This window comes from Poromitra crassiceps (genome assembly GCF_964638095.1).
Source record: "Poromitra crassiceps genome assembly, chromosome: 3".
NCBI classification, from domain to species: Eukaryota; Metazoa; Chordata; class Actinopteri; order Beryciformes; family Melamphaidae; genus Poromitra; species Poromitra crassiceps.
The window spans coordinates 60,537,347-60,557,379 of NC_139625.1; the positions used below are offsets into that span (position 1 = coordinate 60,537,347).

A 20,033-nucleotide genomic window follows, 5' to 3' on the forward strand; every position below is an offset into this window, starting at 1 on the left:
ACCTCAATCATGGGAGGTGCTATATCTAGGCAACTTGACCAGAGAAAATGTCCAGCAGGAGGACCGGTATCTGGTCAAAGTCTTGTTAGCAGCGATTAAGAAGGCAATCACCAGGAAATGGTGTAAAGAGGACCCTCCGACTCAGAATCACTGGAGGGATATTTGAGATATTTGACATGGAAAGACTCACACATGTATTGAGAATCCAACAAACTTTGAAGTTGATGTGAAATGGGACAAATGGACCAAATAAGGCCAAATAAGGCCCTTCACCACTGAAAGCCCTGAAAAAAGACTAGAGCTATCTTGAATGACATCATATTGATCTGTATCTCACTGACATGAGCAATGTTTGTTCTGTGATTACAGTATTCATCAGTGTTGTAATTTAATGCAACAGGAGTTACTTTGACCTTTGGTTCCACATCCTTGGTACTAGTTCTGCTGCAGAAGTGCTTCACTTGGGATTGTTTCTCATATAAAAGCAGCATTTCTAAATATCAGAACCACCCTTCTTTGTGCTTTAAGGGCACATTTAGATAAATTACCCCCTTTTTTGTGTGGTGGTACGCCACTGCTGAGTAAATACAACATAGGAAAACACTGAATGGTGATGAATTGTTTCTTTCTGTTTCTCCAGAATGGCTTTGCTGTGGTCCGCCCCCCTGGACACCATGCAGAGGAAAGCACTCCCATGTAAGGCCACAGTCTGTCACGCACTCGGTTGGACGCTTTGAATCCGAGCATATACAAATACCAGTGTTGGAAGTTGGAACGGGCTTGTCTAGAATATAAATGACATAAGCCATTGAGTTTCTTTTGCGCATAAAGCTGTGAGTGTCTTTATTCTGCCAGCTATGTTAATGTGTAATTTATTCTTCTCATATCCTTCTCATATAAAAAATATTAAAATGGGGCAGCACATTACCTCAGCACAGCGAAATGTCATTACACAACACATAACCAAGGGTGGAACTAATTACATTTACAAAAAATTTTGTGTGTAATTGGACTTTTTTGAGCAAGTCATTTTACTGTTACTTAATTTTATGAGGTATTGTACTCATACTCATATTGCTACATTTTACATTACATCCGAGCATGGCTCTCTGTAAGCATTTGCAGTGAATAGTCAGTCAGCACAGAAGCAAAGTGTAGCCTGGCTTTACTTTGGTGATTTATTTTGCGATTTCCATATTTTCAAATTGAAGGATCGAGGTTGAACTCTGGCCTGCCATCCTTTTAGAATCACATAGGAAAGATCACACACAGTGATCTCTTCTAAAAAACCAACACTTTTAAATTGGCCACTTTTTCCATTTGCTTCAGGACATGTTTACACCAGTACTTTTACTTCTACTTGAGTAAAATATCAGCAAAGTAACAGTACTTCTACTTGAGTTGGAGAGATTCTCGTACTCTTTCCACCACCTCACATAGCAAAGAAGACACTTCAGCCAGGCTTTTAATTGGTCCCTCCCTGTGTTTGTTGCTGATTCAGGGGTTTCTGCTATTTCAACTCAGTGGCCATCGCAGCCAAACTGCTCCAACAGAGACTCAACGTCAACAAGATCCTCATCGTGGACTGGGTCAGTCTCCTGAGGAAACAGCCGTCTGTCACATGATGCGTGACCAAAAGGAGGGGGGGGGGGGGGGGGGATTAAAGCTGCTATAAGTGATATTTTTGTTAAAATAAGTGTTAAATAGCTCGATATTCTGACAGCCATCACTGATATAGAGTGTTTGGACAGTAACATCATGGGTCTCCGTCTCGCACTGCTTTGCGATAAACAGGCAACACATTTTTCTGGTATCCCATCCCACTTTATCCAATCAGAAGAGAGAACTCCACAAAGAGGGTTGAGTCAACACAGTTCTCATTCACACGTAGTCAAATACTGGGTAACACTTTACAATAACGTACACAAATACTGTAGTAGTTACTAGTAAACTAATCATTAACTAATAGTTAGTTAATGAGTAGCTAAGGAATAATTTGTCATTAGTCAATCACTAGTTAATCATAGTTAATGAGTAGGTAGTCATTAGTTAATGATTAGTATCTAAGTTCCTGAGTAGAGTAGTTAATCAATACTTAATGATTACTACATGTCAGCTCGTGAATATAATAGTTAATCATTAGTTACTGATTAGTCGGTCAGTTCCATGAGTAGAGTAGTTAATCATTAGTTAATGATTAATAAATGTCAGTGCGTGAATATATTAGTTAATCATTAGTTAAAGGGGGACTAACCCCCTAGATATGTATTAGAACAGTGATTTGAAAATACCTATGGAAAAAACCAAGAAATGACATATGCTCTTGTCTATACTGGACTCTTTGGCTGTGTTGAAGTCCAGATTTTTTTTCGGAAATCGACGCCATTACAGTTTGCCTATTGCCTCAAAAATAATTTATTTGAGAGGGGCCATATCTGTATAAATATCAACAATTAGCCAACGCTGGTGGCCTGTATGGAAAGAGCTTTGCTCAAAATGGTTGAAAGTTATATCAATTTGGTAATTCAGTGGCGAACTAGAAATTTAATTATTTTTCTGCATGTAACTCTATGGCAGTGTGTTGAACTACGTTACGAGAGCAAAGTGGCATGGGCTCGTTACAGCAGCACACCGCACAATACGACAAACCCCCCGTTCTGGGGTAACACAATGCGAGATTTCTCTACGTCATTCCCTCGTCCAAGTTGCCATATAGTCCCTTTTTCATTTTAGTTTGGGGGCTTTTCGTGATTGTTGTTAAAAGTTGTGCAAAAGTTTTTTCCTCTCAGCGCAGTGCAGGCTGCCTGCGCCTCCTCCCTCCTGCCAGACCCCGGCTGGCGAAACAGCATGGGGCGAAACAGCATGGGGCGCTTGTAACCTCACGGAGCAACAAACAAACAGACAGAAATAGCTGGTGTGCGATTTAGAGAATACAGTCTGAGATTGGGTACAGGATTGAGGGAATCCCGCATCTGTTTGCGAAGGTGCGACTGGACAGGACGCTTTTCACAGACAGGCACAGTAGTCGGAGCGAGGCGAGTGTCTACTCAGGGCAGAGCTGCAGATCTCTCCGCCTCCTCCGCGCATTCAGTCTGTCCAAAATCATTACCGATATAATCTCAGTAGGAGGGATGCAGGGAAATGATAGTAGCCGATGTGTTTAGAGAAGCTTTGTCACGTTGTCACGTCGTAGTATAGCGTTATATTTTACATGTGCGCTAAACTGCGACCATATTTGTTTGCGGAAATATCAGACTGCTCTCTCTACTCAGAGCACAGAGAGCTCTGCTCTGCTGCGCGCGCCCGCGGAGCTTGGGGCTCGTCCATGTAACAGTACGACTCTCGCCTGCCTGGGCTGGAGACAGTAGCTTGCAACTCGGACTGATAATATAAACATCATCATTCGAGCTTATCCAGGTAAGATATCAATAAAGTAATGACACATTCAGCGGGAAACTAACTATAATTAAGACATGTGCCAACTTTGACGACGTTTGGTTCAGTATTTTAAGAGCAAACTTCAATAAGAATAGGCTTGGAGTTCTGAGGAGCCGAAAGGGTACAGGGGGGGTAGGGGAGTAATTATCTTGAAATCCCATAGTCTTTGGGGACAACCTGACGTCAGGTTGTACCAAATATCCCATTCATTTGAGAAAAAAAAAAAAAGCACTGTTTGACCCTTAGGGGCGCTTATGCCAGGTATGCTGCTGAAAAATGATACAAATGGTCAAATGGCAACAGTTTGGTGTCAAATGTGGAAATTCTGACCAGAATTCTTCACACATCACCCCCAAAGTCATATATATTGGTTAAAAGCTGAAAAAAAGTGTTTTGGAGGTTAGTTCTCCTTTAAGGTCACATTGTGAGTATAGTAGTTAATCATTAGTTCATGATTAGTTGTTAGTTCCTTAGTAGAGTAATTACTCATTAGTTAATCGTTAGTCAATGGTCAGTTTGTGAGTATATAGTTAATTGTTAGTTACTCATTACTTAATTATTACCTGTCCATTAGGCACTCTTTTTGTGTACCCTATTGTAAAGTGGTGCATCATACTCAGTAGTTTATGAATACTGAATTATTACTTAATTATTATCTGTCTATTAGTTAGTCTTTTTGTGTACCCTATTGTAAAGTGGTGCATCATACTCAGTAGTTTATGAGTACTGAATCATTACCTGTCCATTTGTTACTCTTTTTGTGTACCCTAATATAAAGTGAAATATATCCTTATCAAATAAACACTTGCTCCAGGTGAGATTTGAACCCTCAGCCCCAAGATTGTTACATTGTAAGTCTGGTTCTCTACCATCTGAGCTAACCAGCCTGTTGCTAGAGCCATACTATCGAATGTAGAGCCGGAGACCAAGTATTATAGTTTTGAAGGTATATTCCACCCAAATACTACTTTCTGTCCAAGTACTTATAGTTTTGAAGGTATATTCTGTGCTTTAAAACACAAGTACTTAGACATAAGTACGGTAGTATTTGGCTGAAACATACCTAACTAAGTATTTGGAGAGAAGGTAGTATTTGGGTGGAATATATCTTAAAAACTATAAGTACTTGAACAGAAAGTAGTATGTGGATAGAACATAATACTTAGTCTCTGACTCTACAGACCCCTAGTATGGCTCTACCAAATAACAGGCTGGTTAGTTCAGATGGTAGAGAACCAGTCTTACAATTTAACATTCTTGGGGTTCAGGGTTCAAATCTCACCTGGAGTGAGTGTTTATTTGATAAGGATATCTTTCACTTTATATTAGGGTATGCAAAAAGAGTAACAAATGGACAGGTGAGTATGATGCACCACTTTACAATAGGGTACTTACGTACTTAGATACTAATCATTAACTAATGACTACCTACTCATTAACTATGATTAACTAGTGATTGACTAATGACAAATTATTCCTTAGCTACTCATTAACTAACTATTAGTTAATGATTAGTTTAGTAGTAACTACTAGAGTATTTGTGTACGTTATTGTAAAGTGTTACCAAATACTGATGCTTTAGGTTGGTGTTCTGGACCGGATCACCAACCCAATGTTTCACTATTTGGCTACTTGGGAATGAGAACCACATTGACTCAATCCTACTTCCAGTATCGCTTACAGCACCTTTAATTTCCATGGCACATGCCATTGTGTGTATGGACCATGGACCGTAAATAATATGGACGTAGCTACCGTGACGTCACCCATTGGTTTTTGGACACGTTTTGAAGCCTAGTGTGGCTGTCGCCATCTTTGCGTCCTTGCGCAGCTTGGGCGAGTCGCAGCTTCACCCCCTATTGGTCCGGGTTTGGCAAGCTGCATGATCACTGGACAGGCGACCTGTCAATCACCTGCACAACTTAACATAGTCGTTTCTATCATCTATTTTACTCTAAACGGGCGAGTTATAGTTGGTCTGAAAGGTGAAATTAGCTACAGTATATTGGCCCAAACCGTGTTTTGGACCAGGCTGTAAACATGTTGTCAGGCATTTTAACATGGGGGTGAACGGGAAACGACTCCCTTTTGGATACAGCCTCTAGTGGCCATTTGAGGAACTACAGCTTTCAGTATCACTTCCGTGGCTTCCTCTGTCAAAGCCCGTGTTAGCCCACTGGTATGGATGCCTTATCTCTCTAGGATTTAAAGTCCACTCTACCTTTCAGATGACTGTAACTTCTGTTTCACTGTTGCAACGTAGTATGTGTTTTGGAAGGACACCCAAGGGTGACAAGGCTTGTGATGTAATGATTGATTCCGGGTCATGTGTGTGCTCACCTGCAGGACGTTCACCATGGCAACGGCACCCAGCAAGCCTTCTACGATGACCCCAATGTTCTTTACCTGTCTATCCATCGCTATGATGACGGCAACTTCTTCCCTGGCAGTGGAGCGCCTGATGAGGTGTGTGTGTGTGTGCATGATAAGAACTACCTAAAATAATAGAAACCATCTTTGGGAAAAATGTATTTGACGTGTACTTTGATTATTTCGTTTGACTCATGTCCCATCCACTATAATGGAGGGTGTGGGATTTAAGACATATCACAGCCAGCCACCAGGGGGTGGTCGAGATGTTTTGGCTTCACTTTTGAGGAGCTGTGATGACGTCTATATATAGCCTATGGTGTGAACATAACCCTATTAACTGTAATTAATCCTAAACAAAAGTGCTCTCAATGTATTGTGCGAAAAGGTTCTGCACAGCATTCAGTTTTAATATGTTGTTTAATTTGGAAGTCTTTCACAAAGGAAGCCATTTGGAGAATAATAACAATCAAACTGTTAATTGTGTGTACAATTGTTTCACTGTTCTCTGGAGTGCTGAAGCGAAATGTTAATTGGAGTTCATTGAGATGCGCTTGTTTGTTTCCAGTTCTGCTGTTCTTTGGATACCAAGCTAAATTAAAGCAGACACAAAGTAAACCATACCATCCCACGCCTAGAGCCAGGCAAACTGGAGTTAATGGAGACGAGGCATCTGTGTGTGTGTGTGTGTGTGTGTGTGTGTGTGTGTGTGTGTGTGCTTGCATGCGCGCGCATGTGTGCGTGCGTGCGTGTGTGTGTGTGTGTGTGTGCGTGCGTGCATGCGTGCAGCTTACTGTAAACTAGGAAATCTATACTTTACTTACTTGATAATAACAATTGATTGCATTTATACAACGCTTTTCTAAAAATCATTAGAGTTATCTCAAGGCGCTTTACGAAGGGGGGGGGGGGGGTGTAGCACCCACCTGGGTAATGCAGGCCAGCCAGTTTGCGCCAGAGTGCTCACCACACATCAGCTATCACGGTGGAGAGTTGAGGACTGAATGTGCCAATTAGATAATGAGGGATGATTAGGTGGCCATGATTGTGGGAATTTAGCCAGGGCACCGGGGTTACACCCCTACTCTTGTGAAGAGTGCCGATGCGATCTTTGATGAGCAAAGAGAGTCAGGACCTCGGTTTAACGTCTCATCCGAAGGACGGTGCTCACTCACAGGACAGAGTCCCTGCCTCTGCCCTGGGTGCATTGGTGTTGGGGATATTATTCATAAGGCCAGAGGGAAGAGCACCTCCTACTGGTCATCCAACACCACATCCAGCACCAGGTGGTCTCCCATCCAAGGACTAACCACAGTCTAACCACTAACCACTTCTTAGTCAATGATGTAATGCAGGAGGCAGAGGTGCAGGCAGACTTATGGTGTCAGTAATGCTTTTGATAAGTGTTTTTCTTTATCTCACACACACACGTGCCTCCCTCTCCAGGTGGGCAGTGGGCCTGGAGTGGGGTTCAACGTCAATGTAGCCTTCACCGGTGGTCTGGAACCACCCATGGGAGATGCAGATTACCTGGCAGCCTTCAGGTAGCACAAACACACACACACATACAGTATACTGTATATATACAGACACACAAACAAATCAGTTCAACGCGTGGGTGCGGATGACAAAGTGCAGCCTGAGAGAAAAAGCCAACTTTCCACTGTTTTGGTCACCGGTCCAACACCAGGCTTCTCATGCAGGTCTAGAAAAATATGGAAAATAAATTTGATCATTTCCAGGTCATGAAAGGTTTGGGACTTGGACAAAAAGCCAATAACACAATGGGGGCACGGTGGCGTAGTGGTAGCACTGTCGCCTCACAGCAAGAAGGTCCTAGGTTTGATTCCCGCCTGGGATGCTGAGGGTGTATGCCCATGTCCTCAGTGACTACTGCACAGGTTACAACACATTTAATGTACTTGTAGACCCAGTTAATACCCTGCCAAGGAGCTTCTGTTTCCGCCACTGTCTGTCAGCAGGATATCTCCAAGGAACAATCGAGTAGATTTTGGTGAATTGGTTCTGAGATTTCTGCCGTTAATCCTTACAGTATGTTTTCAGGGTCACAAAATCAATTCACCTTCAAATTAAAGTGATAGGAATGATGTCTTTGGGTGTAACAGGAGGTTAGAGAATTGTTCAGCACTGGTGGAGGTTTGTGCTCTCTCGCCTTCTGGTTTCAGATATTTTTGAGATATTGGCTAGGATGATGAATAATCTTTAGCTGGATAGTGAAATGGCCTAGAAGTCATATCACCCAGCCACTATCAATTAACACCATATGAAACACCAACCAAAGCATCAAATCAAGAAGCACGAGTCAAGAAATGAAGGTCTGAAAGTGGAAACGCGTAGGAAGAACCAGGGTGGGAATTACATGAAGGCCATGGCCTCTGTTGCCCCATCCTCTGGCCGTGGCGCCGAGATCCCTAAGGCCACCTTGGCAGTGCCCTGCTACCAGCCTGCTACCAGCCTGCTTCTGCTACCAGCCTGCTTCTGCTACCAGCCTGCTTCTGTCAGTTGCTTTCAAAGTGTCTGTAGTCTCAGTTTAATGTAGCCTGTCCTATGCAAAGGATGTGTCATTGGCTCATTTAACACACATTTGAGAAAAATCACTTTCACGATGTCAATAGAGCAATGGCCTTCAGCTAAAAATAGCTGAAGGCCAAATGGCCTTGCCCCTAAAATGGCGAAATTCCCACCCTGGTAGGAACCCTGCAAACACACATTAACCCTTTACCACTAACAACATTCGTTTTTCAACATCTCACCTCTGTTCCTCTCTCAGGTCGGTGGTGATGCCCATAGCGAATGAGTTTGCTCCGGACATCGTGCTCGTCTCTTCAGGCTTTGATGCTGTGGAAGGGCACCCTTCCCCGCTGGGCGGCTACACTCTGACATCCAAATGTACGTATAAGACAAAACTTATAGTCTGTATAAAAGAGATGGACGGAGTGAGTGTGATGTCACCCATTGGTTTGTGATCTCTCGTTTTGAAACCTCTAGTTTGGCGTTTTGGCCGCTGTCATCTTGGTTCTCGCACAGCTCGCGCGAGACGCTGCGAGACCAGGGGTTTCCCACAGCCACCTGCTATTGGTCCATGATCGCCAAGCATGATCACTGGACAGGCGACCTGTCAATCATGCCCAAAAACATGCATCTTTTTTATCTTCTATTTTACTCTGGGTTATATAAAAATTAACCCCCCCGTACAGTTGTCATGAACGGTGAAATTGGCTACAGAGACCAAAACCATTTTTTGAACCAGGCTGTAAACATCTCTTATTATTTATTCCTGCTGTAAAGTCTGGCATTTTAACATGGGGTGAAAGGGGGACTGACTTGCCTTTGCAGCCAGCCTCAAGTGGCCATTCGAGGAACTCCAGTTGTTAGTACTTCCGCATTGGTCTCAATGTGACCAAGAAAGCTGCCCCCTCGTCTAGCAATCATCCACACAAGATCTTTTGATGGGCAAAACTGGGCATGAGTGTGGACAACAATGCTTAAAAATGTCAATTATATTCAAGTGTTTATAGGCTTATTTGCATGCAGTCACCTCATCCATGATCCCTTCTCTCTCTCTCTCTCTCTCTCTCTCTCTCTCTCTCTCTCTCTCTCTCTCTCTCTCTCTCTCTCTCTCTCTCTCTCTCTCTCTCTCTCTCTCTCTCTCTCTCTCTCTCTCTCTCTCTCTCTCTCTCTCTCTCTCTCTCTCTCTCTCTCTCTCTCTCTCTCTCTCTCTCTCTCTCTCTCTCTCTGCTTCCCCCGTCCAGGTTTCGGCCACCTGACCCGGCAGTTGATGACGGTGGCTGGGGGCAGGGTGGTGCTGGCTCTGGAGGGGGGTCACGACCTCACGGCCATCTGCGATGCCTCCGAGGCCTGTGTGGCCGCACTGCTGGGCCAGGAGGTGAGACCAGAGGAAAGGGGGTCATGGAAGAAGACTTCAGGAGGCATTTTAGGGTGTTTTAGCAATACATAGGATCTGACGTAACTGTCACTTATACTATTTTAGGCAGATGTTAGAAGAAAGGGGCAGGTTAAATATGTTCGCTGATTTTGGACTTAGACAGCTAAGTGTTTTATTGAATCAATAGAGATGCAAAGTGACCGCCTACTTCCTGCTTCAACACTGTACCAAAGACTTTTATCCGCCCTTTATTTTCCCATAGACATTTCATGAAATGCTTATAAAAAATTGTTTTACTTCGTCGAACCAAATGGTTCAACTATATTTAGAATCGGGAGAGACCATAGAACATCTCACTCGGACCAAAACTTTAAAAAACGACATCGAAAAAATATTTTCTTTCGATTTTGTTACGTTTTGGTCCAAGTGAAATGTTATGCGATCTCTCCTGTTTCTAAATATATCTGAACCGTTTGGTTTGAACAAGTAAAACTATTTTTATAAGCATTTATGAAATGTCTATGGGAAAATAAATGACGGATGAAAATCTCTGGTACAGTGCTGAAGCAGGAAGTGACGTTCCACTTTGGCTCTCTATTGAATCAGGCCCACAAACCACTATAAGACTCAGCAGGCAATTCTGGTTTCCCAGCCCCAGTTTAGTCCACACAAGCTCTACTGCTTGCTATTTTACTCCTTTTGTCAGTAATATTACCTGGGGATTATTTGAAGTTGATTATTTGAAGTGCGGACTGCGGAGTGATTTGTAGTAACTGCAGAGATTGTCAGTGATTTAAAAAATAATAATGTGAATCTCCCATGTCTGTAATTTGATGAAGATGAGGCTCCCCTTCATATTACTAATCTCCTGCAAATCCAACTGTGTGTAATTTCGGCCGTAATCTTTTTTTAGCATGTGATTTATTGTGTCTTCTTCTTCTACACACTCTTCTTCTTCCATCGTCCTCCTTTCATGAATAAAACAGCATTTTTGGGATTTGTTTTTTTTTGGCTTTTTGGGAAAAGCGTTTTCCTCCCCAATTGTACTTGGCCAATTCCCCCTGCTGTCCTGGTCGTGGCTCCACCCCCTCTGCTGATCTGGGGAGAGTTGTCGACTAGCACATGCTTCCTCCGACACATGTTAATTCGCCAGCCACTTCTTTTCACCTGACAGCGAGGGGTTTCACACTATTCCCTCCAGTTCTGGGGTTACGATCATTTCAGCAAATTTCATTCTTTGTGAATGTGTTTCATGTAATGCGGAGGCTGGCGGGTAATTCATTAATTACACATACGAATAGGGCTTGAGGCAATGGCATGCACATAGGCTACAATATTTGAGCTCATCTCGGGGCCAGGAAGGGACATGTAGGGAGGTGGATTAGGAGTTTGGAGAGTTTGGAATGAGAAAACATTGTAAACGGAATGATTGGCTGTTATCTGGTGCATTACTTAAGGTGTTGGAAATGCAGCCTGTTACATTGTCAAGGTTACTTGTGTTTACACTGTGTGTGTGTGTGTGTGTGTGTGTGTGTGTGTGTGTGTGTGTGTGTGTGTGTGTGTGTGTGTGTGTGTGTGTGTGTGTGTGTCTACAGCTGGATCCACTGCCAAAAGGTGTCCTGGAGCAGAGGCCCAACCCCAATGCTGTTCGCTCCCTGGAGAAAGTACTAGAGACTCACAGTGAGTTCACCCGTAAAAACTGATACCACAAACTGATAGAGGGATGCAAACTAGTCCCCTTTAGATTGGGATGCAGAACAGGTGCGCTTCCTCAATTGCCTGCTTGGCTGTGGGTGCTCAGCTACAGAAGTACAAAGTCTTGCATCTTAATCTTTGGAGTGCTGCTATTTCCACTCATGGAGTGATTTTTTTCTACTACGTAGTCCCCTTTAGATGACAATCACCTTTTTGATCTCAAAATGAGTTTGAGTGGTTTGTGTCTGCCCTCGTATCTGTCTCCTTTTTCACTATCCATGAGTTTGCATCCCTGCTGATATCACCGACACACACAAAGGGCATTCAGAAACAGAATATTAATAATTCATTGCATTGACATTTCAGGCTTTTAACTGACACTCCTCTCCCTAGTGAGTTGCAATGAACAGTAGAAGAATTTGAAATTCCTAGAACGCTGGTATTTCAAGAATCTGATCCCAAGGAGGTCAAGAGTCAAAGGTCACAAGGTCCTGAAAATGGATGCAACAACTATTCCTGTGAGATTACATTGTTGTTACATCTCTCTGTAGGGAAATTGAGTACCGTAATGGTTCACCCCAAGTATAAAACTTCAATAACAACCTCTGAGTCGTCATTACACATTCACACTTTGATACATCAAGGAATGTCTTTTGTCTGGCTCAAAAAAATCCCTTTACAACTTGCACAGTGCACACTGTTTAAAAAAAGGAAGAGATCCAAAAAGGGTTAGCTCTTGCAAGCAAATGCACTGAGATTTATTTGTATAAGGTGGAAAAGTGACAAATAAGCAGCTCCTTTTTTGCATCAGGTGGCCTTTGGGATTTCCTCTTTTGTTATCAGTGTCGGGGTTCTTGCTGGATTCTAGGGCTGCAACTAGCGGTTATTTTCATTATCGATTAATCTGTCGATTATTTTCTAATTTAATCGCTTAGTTGTTTGGTCTATAAAATGTCAGAAAATGGTGAAAAATGGTTCAGTGTTTCCCAAAGTCCAAGATGACGTCCTCAAATGTATTGTTTTGTCAACCCAAAGATATTCAGTTTACTGTCATAGAGTGAGTAAAGCAAATAAAGATATTCAGTTTACTGTCATAGAGTGAGTAAAGAAAATAAAGATATTCAGTTTACTGTCATAGAGTGAGTAAAGAAAATAAAGATATTCAGTTTACTGTCATAGAGTGAGTAAAGAAAATAAAGATATTCAGTTTACTGTCATAGAGGAGTAAAGAAAATAAAGATATTCAGTTTACTGTCATAGAGTGAGTAAAGAAAATAAAGATATTCAGTTTACTGTCATAGAGTGAGTAAAGAAAATAAAGATATTCAGTTTACTGTCATAGAGGAGTAAAGAAAATAAAGATATTCGGTTTACTGTCATAGAGTGAGTAAAGAAAATAAAGATATTCAGTTTACTGTCATAGAGTGAGTAAAGAAAATAAAGATATTCAGTTTACTGTCATAGAGGAGTAAAGAAAATATTCATAAACTAAAGACCATCTTGTGATGGGATCACACCAGCCGCGAGGGCCGTGACTTAAATGAATGTGGGCCGGGGGCGTGAAAGTGTGTGTGTGTGTGTGTGTGGGGGGGGGGGGTTTGATGTCAACTACACCAGTTTTGTGACTGCATCTTGCATGGTTTGATGCAAATCTATCCACAGACATAAGTGGCAAAGTACTCAAAACTGCTTGTGTGGTAATTCCCGCTACAAGGTGTCTCCAGCACTAGCCACACACTGTCACGGCGGGTAAAAATGACTCAAACCGATAAATCGATGATCAAAATGGTTGGTGATTAATTTAATAGTTGACAACTAATTGATTATCAATCATTGCGCTCTACTGGATTTGGTTTGTGTGTATGATTTTTGAACCCAGCCAGTTGAGACAAATCTCCTTTATCACAGGACTTTTCAATTAGAGAGCAGACATCCCTCGACATTGAGTCACTACATCTACATTGACTACATCTACAACTTTTTGTCCAACTCATTGTCGCTCTCCCTCTCTCAGGTAAGTACTGGTGCTCGGTGCATCGCTCGTCCCCGCGCCTCGGCCTTTCCCTGCTGGAGGCCAAGAGGGGAGACTCCGAGGAGGCTGAGGCCGTCAGCGCCATGGCCTCTCTCTCCGTGGCCAACACCAACGCCATGGATCACAGGTACGGACGCGAAGGAGGAGGAGTCTTCCCAATCTGTGGATGCAACCTGTGACAAAATACAGCTGTTCAATCTTGACAGTACAGTCGATTTAATAGCCATACTTTTAACCCAGCAATTTACCAAACCCTGTCCCATTCTGTATAGGTATAATTGAAGTCAATACTATCATGATGTTCATTGTGTAGTGGTACATAAAGGAAGATATAGGATTTAATAGCCAGCCTGCACCACATAATGCAACTTACTAACAAGGGGCGGCTTTAGCTCAGGAGGTAGAGCGGGTCGGCCAATGACGCAAGGGTTGGCGGTTCGATCCCCGCTCCCTCCCAGCTGCTGTCGCTGTGTCCTTGGGCAAGACACTTAACCCTCCTTGCTCCCGATGGTGTGTAGGCACCCTGCGTGGCAGCCTGCCGCCATCGGTGTATGAATGGGTGAATGTAGACTATCTACTGATTGTAAAGCGCTTTGGATAAAAGCGCTATATAAATGCAGGCCATTTACCAGGCCAGTCAATTACAAATGTATCTAAACCCAATTCATCAGATTTGTTGGCTAGAAAAGTGAAAGCAAATATGACTTTGAAAGTAACATGTTGCTCAGAAACAAAACCTTTTAACTACAACAGGTTTGATCAAAATATCAGAATTACTGACCAAATGTTGGCCCATGTGTTTAATTCAAACAAAATAAAGGGAGTCAGCTTTAGAGGTGTGATAACAGCGAGAAGCCAGCCTGTGATAGACAGATAGTTCATCCAATCACCTGCCAGGTATTTTTTGAAAGTGCCTGCCCTTAACAATTTCCAATGACGAGGTCCCAGATGGTTCTGTGATACAAACCATCTGGCAGCATCAGGTTAGAATAATCCTTCCAAATTTCCTAAAACCCAAAATGTCAAAGAGAGATTAATCTTTTTGAGTAACTACTTGCATTACAAACAGTGGCTGGATGGGCTGTCAGAAGGTTATCTGTGTGTAAAGCTGAGCTGGATGTCTGTTTACAGTTGGTTTGGAGTAAATATAGAATATATTATTTTAATATATGATAGGGAGCCTAAAGTCTTAGACTCGCCTTGTTTATATCTGTTGGTTTGTCTTATTTGCCCGGCAGGCCAGAGGAGGAGCCCATGGAAGAGGAGGAACCACTGTAACGGAGGGAGCTATCAGGGTGTCGCACTGTCGCCATTGACCTCTCCGGAGAATGCCTCTTTGTGCTGCGAAGAGTCTCGACCGATCCCTTCATTTAGTCCCCCTAACCCCACTCGCCACGTCAGTCACCTTGATTGGCGGGTCCCTCGGCCAACGAGGGAGAGGGGGGTGGGCTCAGCCTCAGAGTAGGGAGCCAATCAGGAGACAGAGGACTGAATTTGGGGGGGGGAAATACTACTAAAAGCTCAGCGTTGCTTCGCGGCACTCGCTCAGAGACACACATTTTCTGCCCGTCTTCGCACCCCCGCGTTAGCCCACGGCGGCTAGCAAAGCGACCACGTCTGAAGGCAGTAGGCGAGTGTATTTGGAGCAGGGGCGAGAACAGGCCTCGTGGCAGAAATCCGTGATACGTTCCTGCACAGAAAAACACGGTGCTTTACATAGCTGCCCTCTGACCAAATATGGACACCAGGGACAGTGGACGATCCCAGCTGCCGACGCGCAGCTCGGGGTTTCCTTTTGTCTCTTCTCAACTATTTTTCCCGACAAAACAAAGGGCGTCATGGCAACGGAGATAACCGTTCTATTTTAGAAGATACGTTCACTGTGGACTTTGGTCAGCCGAAGCTTAAGTAGGCATTTACAAAGATTTGATGATCTGCTGGTGAGACTGTCGCCTCTTTGGACCAGCCTGTCGTTGCAGAGCGGAGGGTTGCTGAATGAGAGGAGTGCCTTGGTGAGGGTCCGCTGGATTTCAGGATTGTTCAGGAAAAAGAAGATTGCCTTAAGTTAAAATGATTTTTCTCGCCGCGGAAACCGAGCGAGAGAGGGAGACGGACAGTTTCCAGTCCTCGAGGACAAAGAATGACAAAATAAAGCAAACAATCTTTCAGCATGTTTACTTGGAACGTGACGCAGACACCATTTATGTCTCTCACACAGCCTCTCTTGAAGAGTTACTTTACTTTTGGATGGATCTATTTTTCTGTAAAAAACAAAACAAAAACAAAATGCTTTGTTAAAGGTAGTTGCCAGCTTCAGTAGAACAGGTGCAAACATGGAGACGTTCAATGTGGAAATGGATTGAACACTGTCCAAAAGGTTGAGCCTTTTATGTAGCTTCCCCTTTAAGCCAAGTCACTGCTTTGTAAACCACATAAGGCATGCGTTTGAGCAGAGAGACCCGATTTTTTGTTTTGCAAGATTTGAATGTTATCCCAAACAGAGGAAGCCAAGCAAGACAAGCCAAAGCATGAGTTTGCATTATAGTCTTTTCACACCACTAGCTGGCAAGTCAACAAGCATTTCTAGTATTGGCCCTTTCACATAAGGTTCTCAATACCAAGTTCACTGTTTACTGGTTGAATCCTTCACAGATCAAGTGAGCATTTCTTTATGTATGCCGATTGACCTCCCATGCTTTGCCAGTTGGCAACTACCTTGGTTACTAGTGTGAGCTCCACATTAGTCATGTATATTGAATTGAATATATTTTGAAAGGCAATAATCGAGTATTGCCTGTTTGTAACTTACATGTATGATTTCCACATCCAAGTTGTCAATTTACAATATCAAATGTGTTTGGTAAGCGTGTCCACTTTTTATTTGTAATGTATAAGATTATTTTTCTAACTTTTTCATCCATAGTTGTTTTTGTTCCATGTCTGTTTTTTATCAGTTTTCTGGATAGTTTGGGCTGCCATTCACATACTCAGTTCTATTGTTACTTGTTCAAGACTTCCTTTCTTTCTTTTTCTTTCTTTCTTGTATTTATCAAAAATAAGGAGCAACACTTTCTTTCTACGGCTCTAGGCCTTTCTGCAATTTCATCAATTGTGTATTTATAACATGTACTGTTTATAGGAGATTTGTATATGGAAAATTTATAAATGTACTCTAAGTGATGACAGCTATGATATTGTGAACGAAAAACAGTATGGCGTACGATATTACTCCATGAACTAAAAAAAAAAAGCAGCGTATTTAACTAGTCATTGACTGCACTGTTTGGAGTTGCCCAGGATGAAATGTGGTCACTCAGCATTACATGGCACTGCAATTGAGCTTCTTAACACCCTCCAACACATTGGATGAATTTGTTGCCAAAACGATGCATTTAGCTATAGTGCACAGGTGATGTGCACATGCCTTTCAACATCACCGCAAACCTAAAAAAAAACAGCTTGGAAGCCATTTGATGTAGCTGGCTGGGTTTTCCTCAGTGTGGAGAAGAAGAGGAGGGGACCATTGATGTCATGATGATCAGATTTTGGGGTACAGTGACTGTGAAGTGGCTTTTTTTTCTTCTTTTTTTACCCCGCCTCGGACGAAAATTGTCGTTCAGATAAAGGTAAAAATTCTCTGAGCAGGCGGTGCGCCATCATGTCTGATTTTCCATGATATCACCGTCCCCTCCTACCCTTTTCCTCCTAGAATTCAGCTTGGTTACTGAAGTGGATCTGATACTAAACTAGCATTGTTTAGTAGCCATGGATCCAAATTTCACCCAAATTATCCCCCATCTGTCAACTGCTTTGTTAAAACACTCGATTAACGACAACATCACGTTTGTTTTACGTTGATATACTTTTGTAGACTTGTAAAATTTGGGGTTGAGTTGATATTTTTTTATGTCTAACAAAACATTCCACTTGTTTATCATTTTAATTTGGCTTAACATTCTAATTCTTTTTTTTTATCTGAATATGAGGTTTAGCATTTTTGTATAAACTTTAATACTATTCAGATGTTTCTTTTGCTGTCTGCTCGCGCCAACTTTAACTCTTTGCATGGTTTGTGAGTCAGCATGCCTGCTTGTCTATGTAACAAAATGTATTTGCACAATAGAAGAAGAACACTGGAGGACTAAAGACCTCCCATGGCTCAGAATATCAGGCGGGATCGACTCCCCATTTCTGCTGTGCAAACAATTCAAAAGACTTTGTCCAAATGACTCCACTGAGAAATATTTGATATTGTTCTTATTAAATATAATTTCCAATAAGTGATTTTAACATGATTCAGCACTTACAAGATGTACGGACGTGAGACTGTATTTAAGAGAAACATGCTCTGCCAAACCTCTGGTATATTCACACCTTAAAAGACTCCACTCTCCCAAAGAATGTTCTTCTTTCAAAGAATTTTAAATGGGCACTGTAACGGTAGATAATTGATGGATATTGATTGAAAACCGGTTTGGAAAAGGGCATCTTCATTTGATTGTCATACCCACCTCGGCCAGTTCTATATATAACCACTGTGGCTCAAGAGCAATTCTTGGTTTACATGTAAATGGGAAAAAAAGTTATTTTTTGTTTGTTGTTTGTCTCTCTATTGATGAAAATTGTTATCTTTTGTTGGGACCTACGCTTTGGACATTTCATCTCTGACATCATCTATAAAATATATTTCAGAAAAATACAAGCATCTTTGGTTGCATCATTTGCATTGTTCGTTGTTGTGATGAATGCTATTATACTTAAAAACTTGTCCAGGGTTTTAACAAGTTTGGGACTGGGAAACTTTTTGGCACTGCTTCAGGCATTTTCCACATCTGACTATAACCAGAGGTGGGAAAAGTACTAAAATATCCTACTCAAGTAGAAGTATTGTTAATTGTTGATATTTTAAAAGTCCAACGTACAGGTGCAAAAATCTAACAAGAGCAAATACGTTGAAGCCCACAGCACTTATCAGACTCTCTACGACCTGCCTATCCCTACGACCCCTTTTCCCTAGCTTGGATAACTGTGGCAATTCTGTGGAAACGAGCACTGACCTCCGGCGATGCATGCATTTATCAGACCCAAACATGCAGGGTTCCTCTCTGGCAGCCCCAGCCGCATTGGTGACTCTTAGATATCAAACAAATGAAACAAAACAAAAATTAGAAACTAAATGAAAGCTACAGAATACTCACATAAGACCCTAAATTATTTAGGGACTGTTTGTTATTTAGAAGGGGGGGGGGGTCACCGGAGGGATTTGGGGCGCTCTGAATTAAAAAGCTGTGACGCTTCTCTGACTGAAATATATTTTTCCTTGAACCTCCACAAGTGATTGGAAAAATATGATTGACACTCCCCGACAAAATGTTATAGATGACGGAAGCGGAAGTCTTGACGCCTGTGCTACTCAGAAAACCCTGAAATATACGCCTATACATCCATACACCACCATTCTATTCCTTCAGACGCTGGTGCCCAGAGAAAGGCAGGAAGTGACGTTCACTTCAATGGGAGAAAAATCCAGAAAAAGAGATTCTCCAACAGATGCTGACAAAAAATGACACTCATGAGTACTACAGATAGAAAATGAAGTTTTCTGACTGCAATCTTTGTTGTCCAGAGGCTGCTCTGTGTGCACTGCGCCATGCTATCCCCACATCATCTCCTTGCAGAAACTAATGCTTGACGTCATCAACTCCATCTGCAACGGAGACTTCACGTCCGCCATGGCAAAGATGGTGCCAGGTTTGACCAGGATAACTTCATTTTATTCTAATTGATAATTATCCTTTCCTACAGCCGCACTACATGCAGTGGCCACTTCGTAGGGCTGGATCCTGTCTGAATGCAGCCTCTAGCTCCAGTTTTTCACAGGAAACCAGTGTGACCTGAATGACCTGCGACCCATATACTGTAGGTGGCAACTGGTGGAACTTAATCATTTCAGCTCAGTGATTATTCAAAGTCCAACACAAACACAACACAACACAAGCCAGTCATCATGATAATCAATACTACTGGTTGTTTTGGAATTTCTGAAATTTGTTAAGCAAGACAGCTGCCCCCCATGTTAAACATCATTTCAATCTTTATTTTATTGTATTTAACAAGGGGACATTTTATTTATATATTTACTTATTTATTTCAGCTTGTTCCGTTCTTATTACTGTAGTAATAACTTACGGTGTTCTCTAATACAAATTTGTTTTATTTCCTCCTGCAGTATTTATCCTTATTATAAAAAGGAGCATGTGGGCAATGTTTCTCTGTTCTCTGTTTCAATTTTTGTCCCACTGATGACAGGAACATGTGGGCAATGTTTCTCTGTTCTCTCTGTTTCAATGTTTGTCGCAGTGATGATGTCATCAGTGATGTCATCAAGTCCCGGCATTGTGACATCACTGATGATGTCAACAGTGATGTCATAAAGTCCCGGAAGTGATGTAATAGTGATGTCACTTGAGCATTGTGACATCACTGATGATGTCATAGGCATTGTGACATCATCAGTGATGTCATAAGAGCAATTGTGATGTTATCAGTGAAGCGAAGTTGTGACATCATCAGTGACGTCATAAGAGCCTG

At 42.2% G+C, this 20,033-nt stretch overlaps 1 protein-coding gene across 1 annotated transcript in view; it reads left to right on the forward strand.

Annotated features, from left to right (window-relative positions):
* The window catches only part of LOC310773584 (histone deacetylase 4-like), a gene marked incomplete at its 5' end in the record, with an annotated part of 93,123 nt that extends 74,997 nt beyond the window's left edge, over positions 1-18,126 (forward strand). The window contains 9 exons of the mRNA XM_083633492.1: positions 641-696; positions 1,502-1,589; positions 5,785-5,904; positions 7,255-7,352; positions 8,600-8,718; positions 9,582-9,715; positions 11,311-11,395; positions 13,425-13,569; positions 14,681-18,126. Coding sequence (XP_083489618.1) covers positions 641-696; positions 1,502-1,589; positions 5,785-5,904; positions 7,255-7,352; positions 8,600-8,718; positions 9,582-9,715; positions 11,311-11,395; positions 13,425-13,569; positions 14,681-14,720 — 885 coding nt within the window. The 3' untranslated portion in view covers positions 14,721-18,126. The remainder of the gene's footprint in view (positions 1-640; positions 697-1,501; positions 1,590-5,784; positions 5,905-7,254; positions 7,353-8,599; positions 8,719-9,581; positions 9,716-11,310; positions 11,396-13,424; positions 13,570-14,680) is intronic.
* Between the last annotated feature and the right edge of the window lie 1,907 nt (positions 18,127-20,033).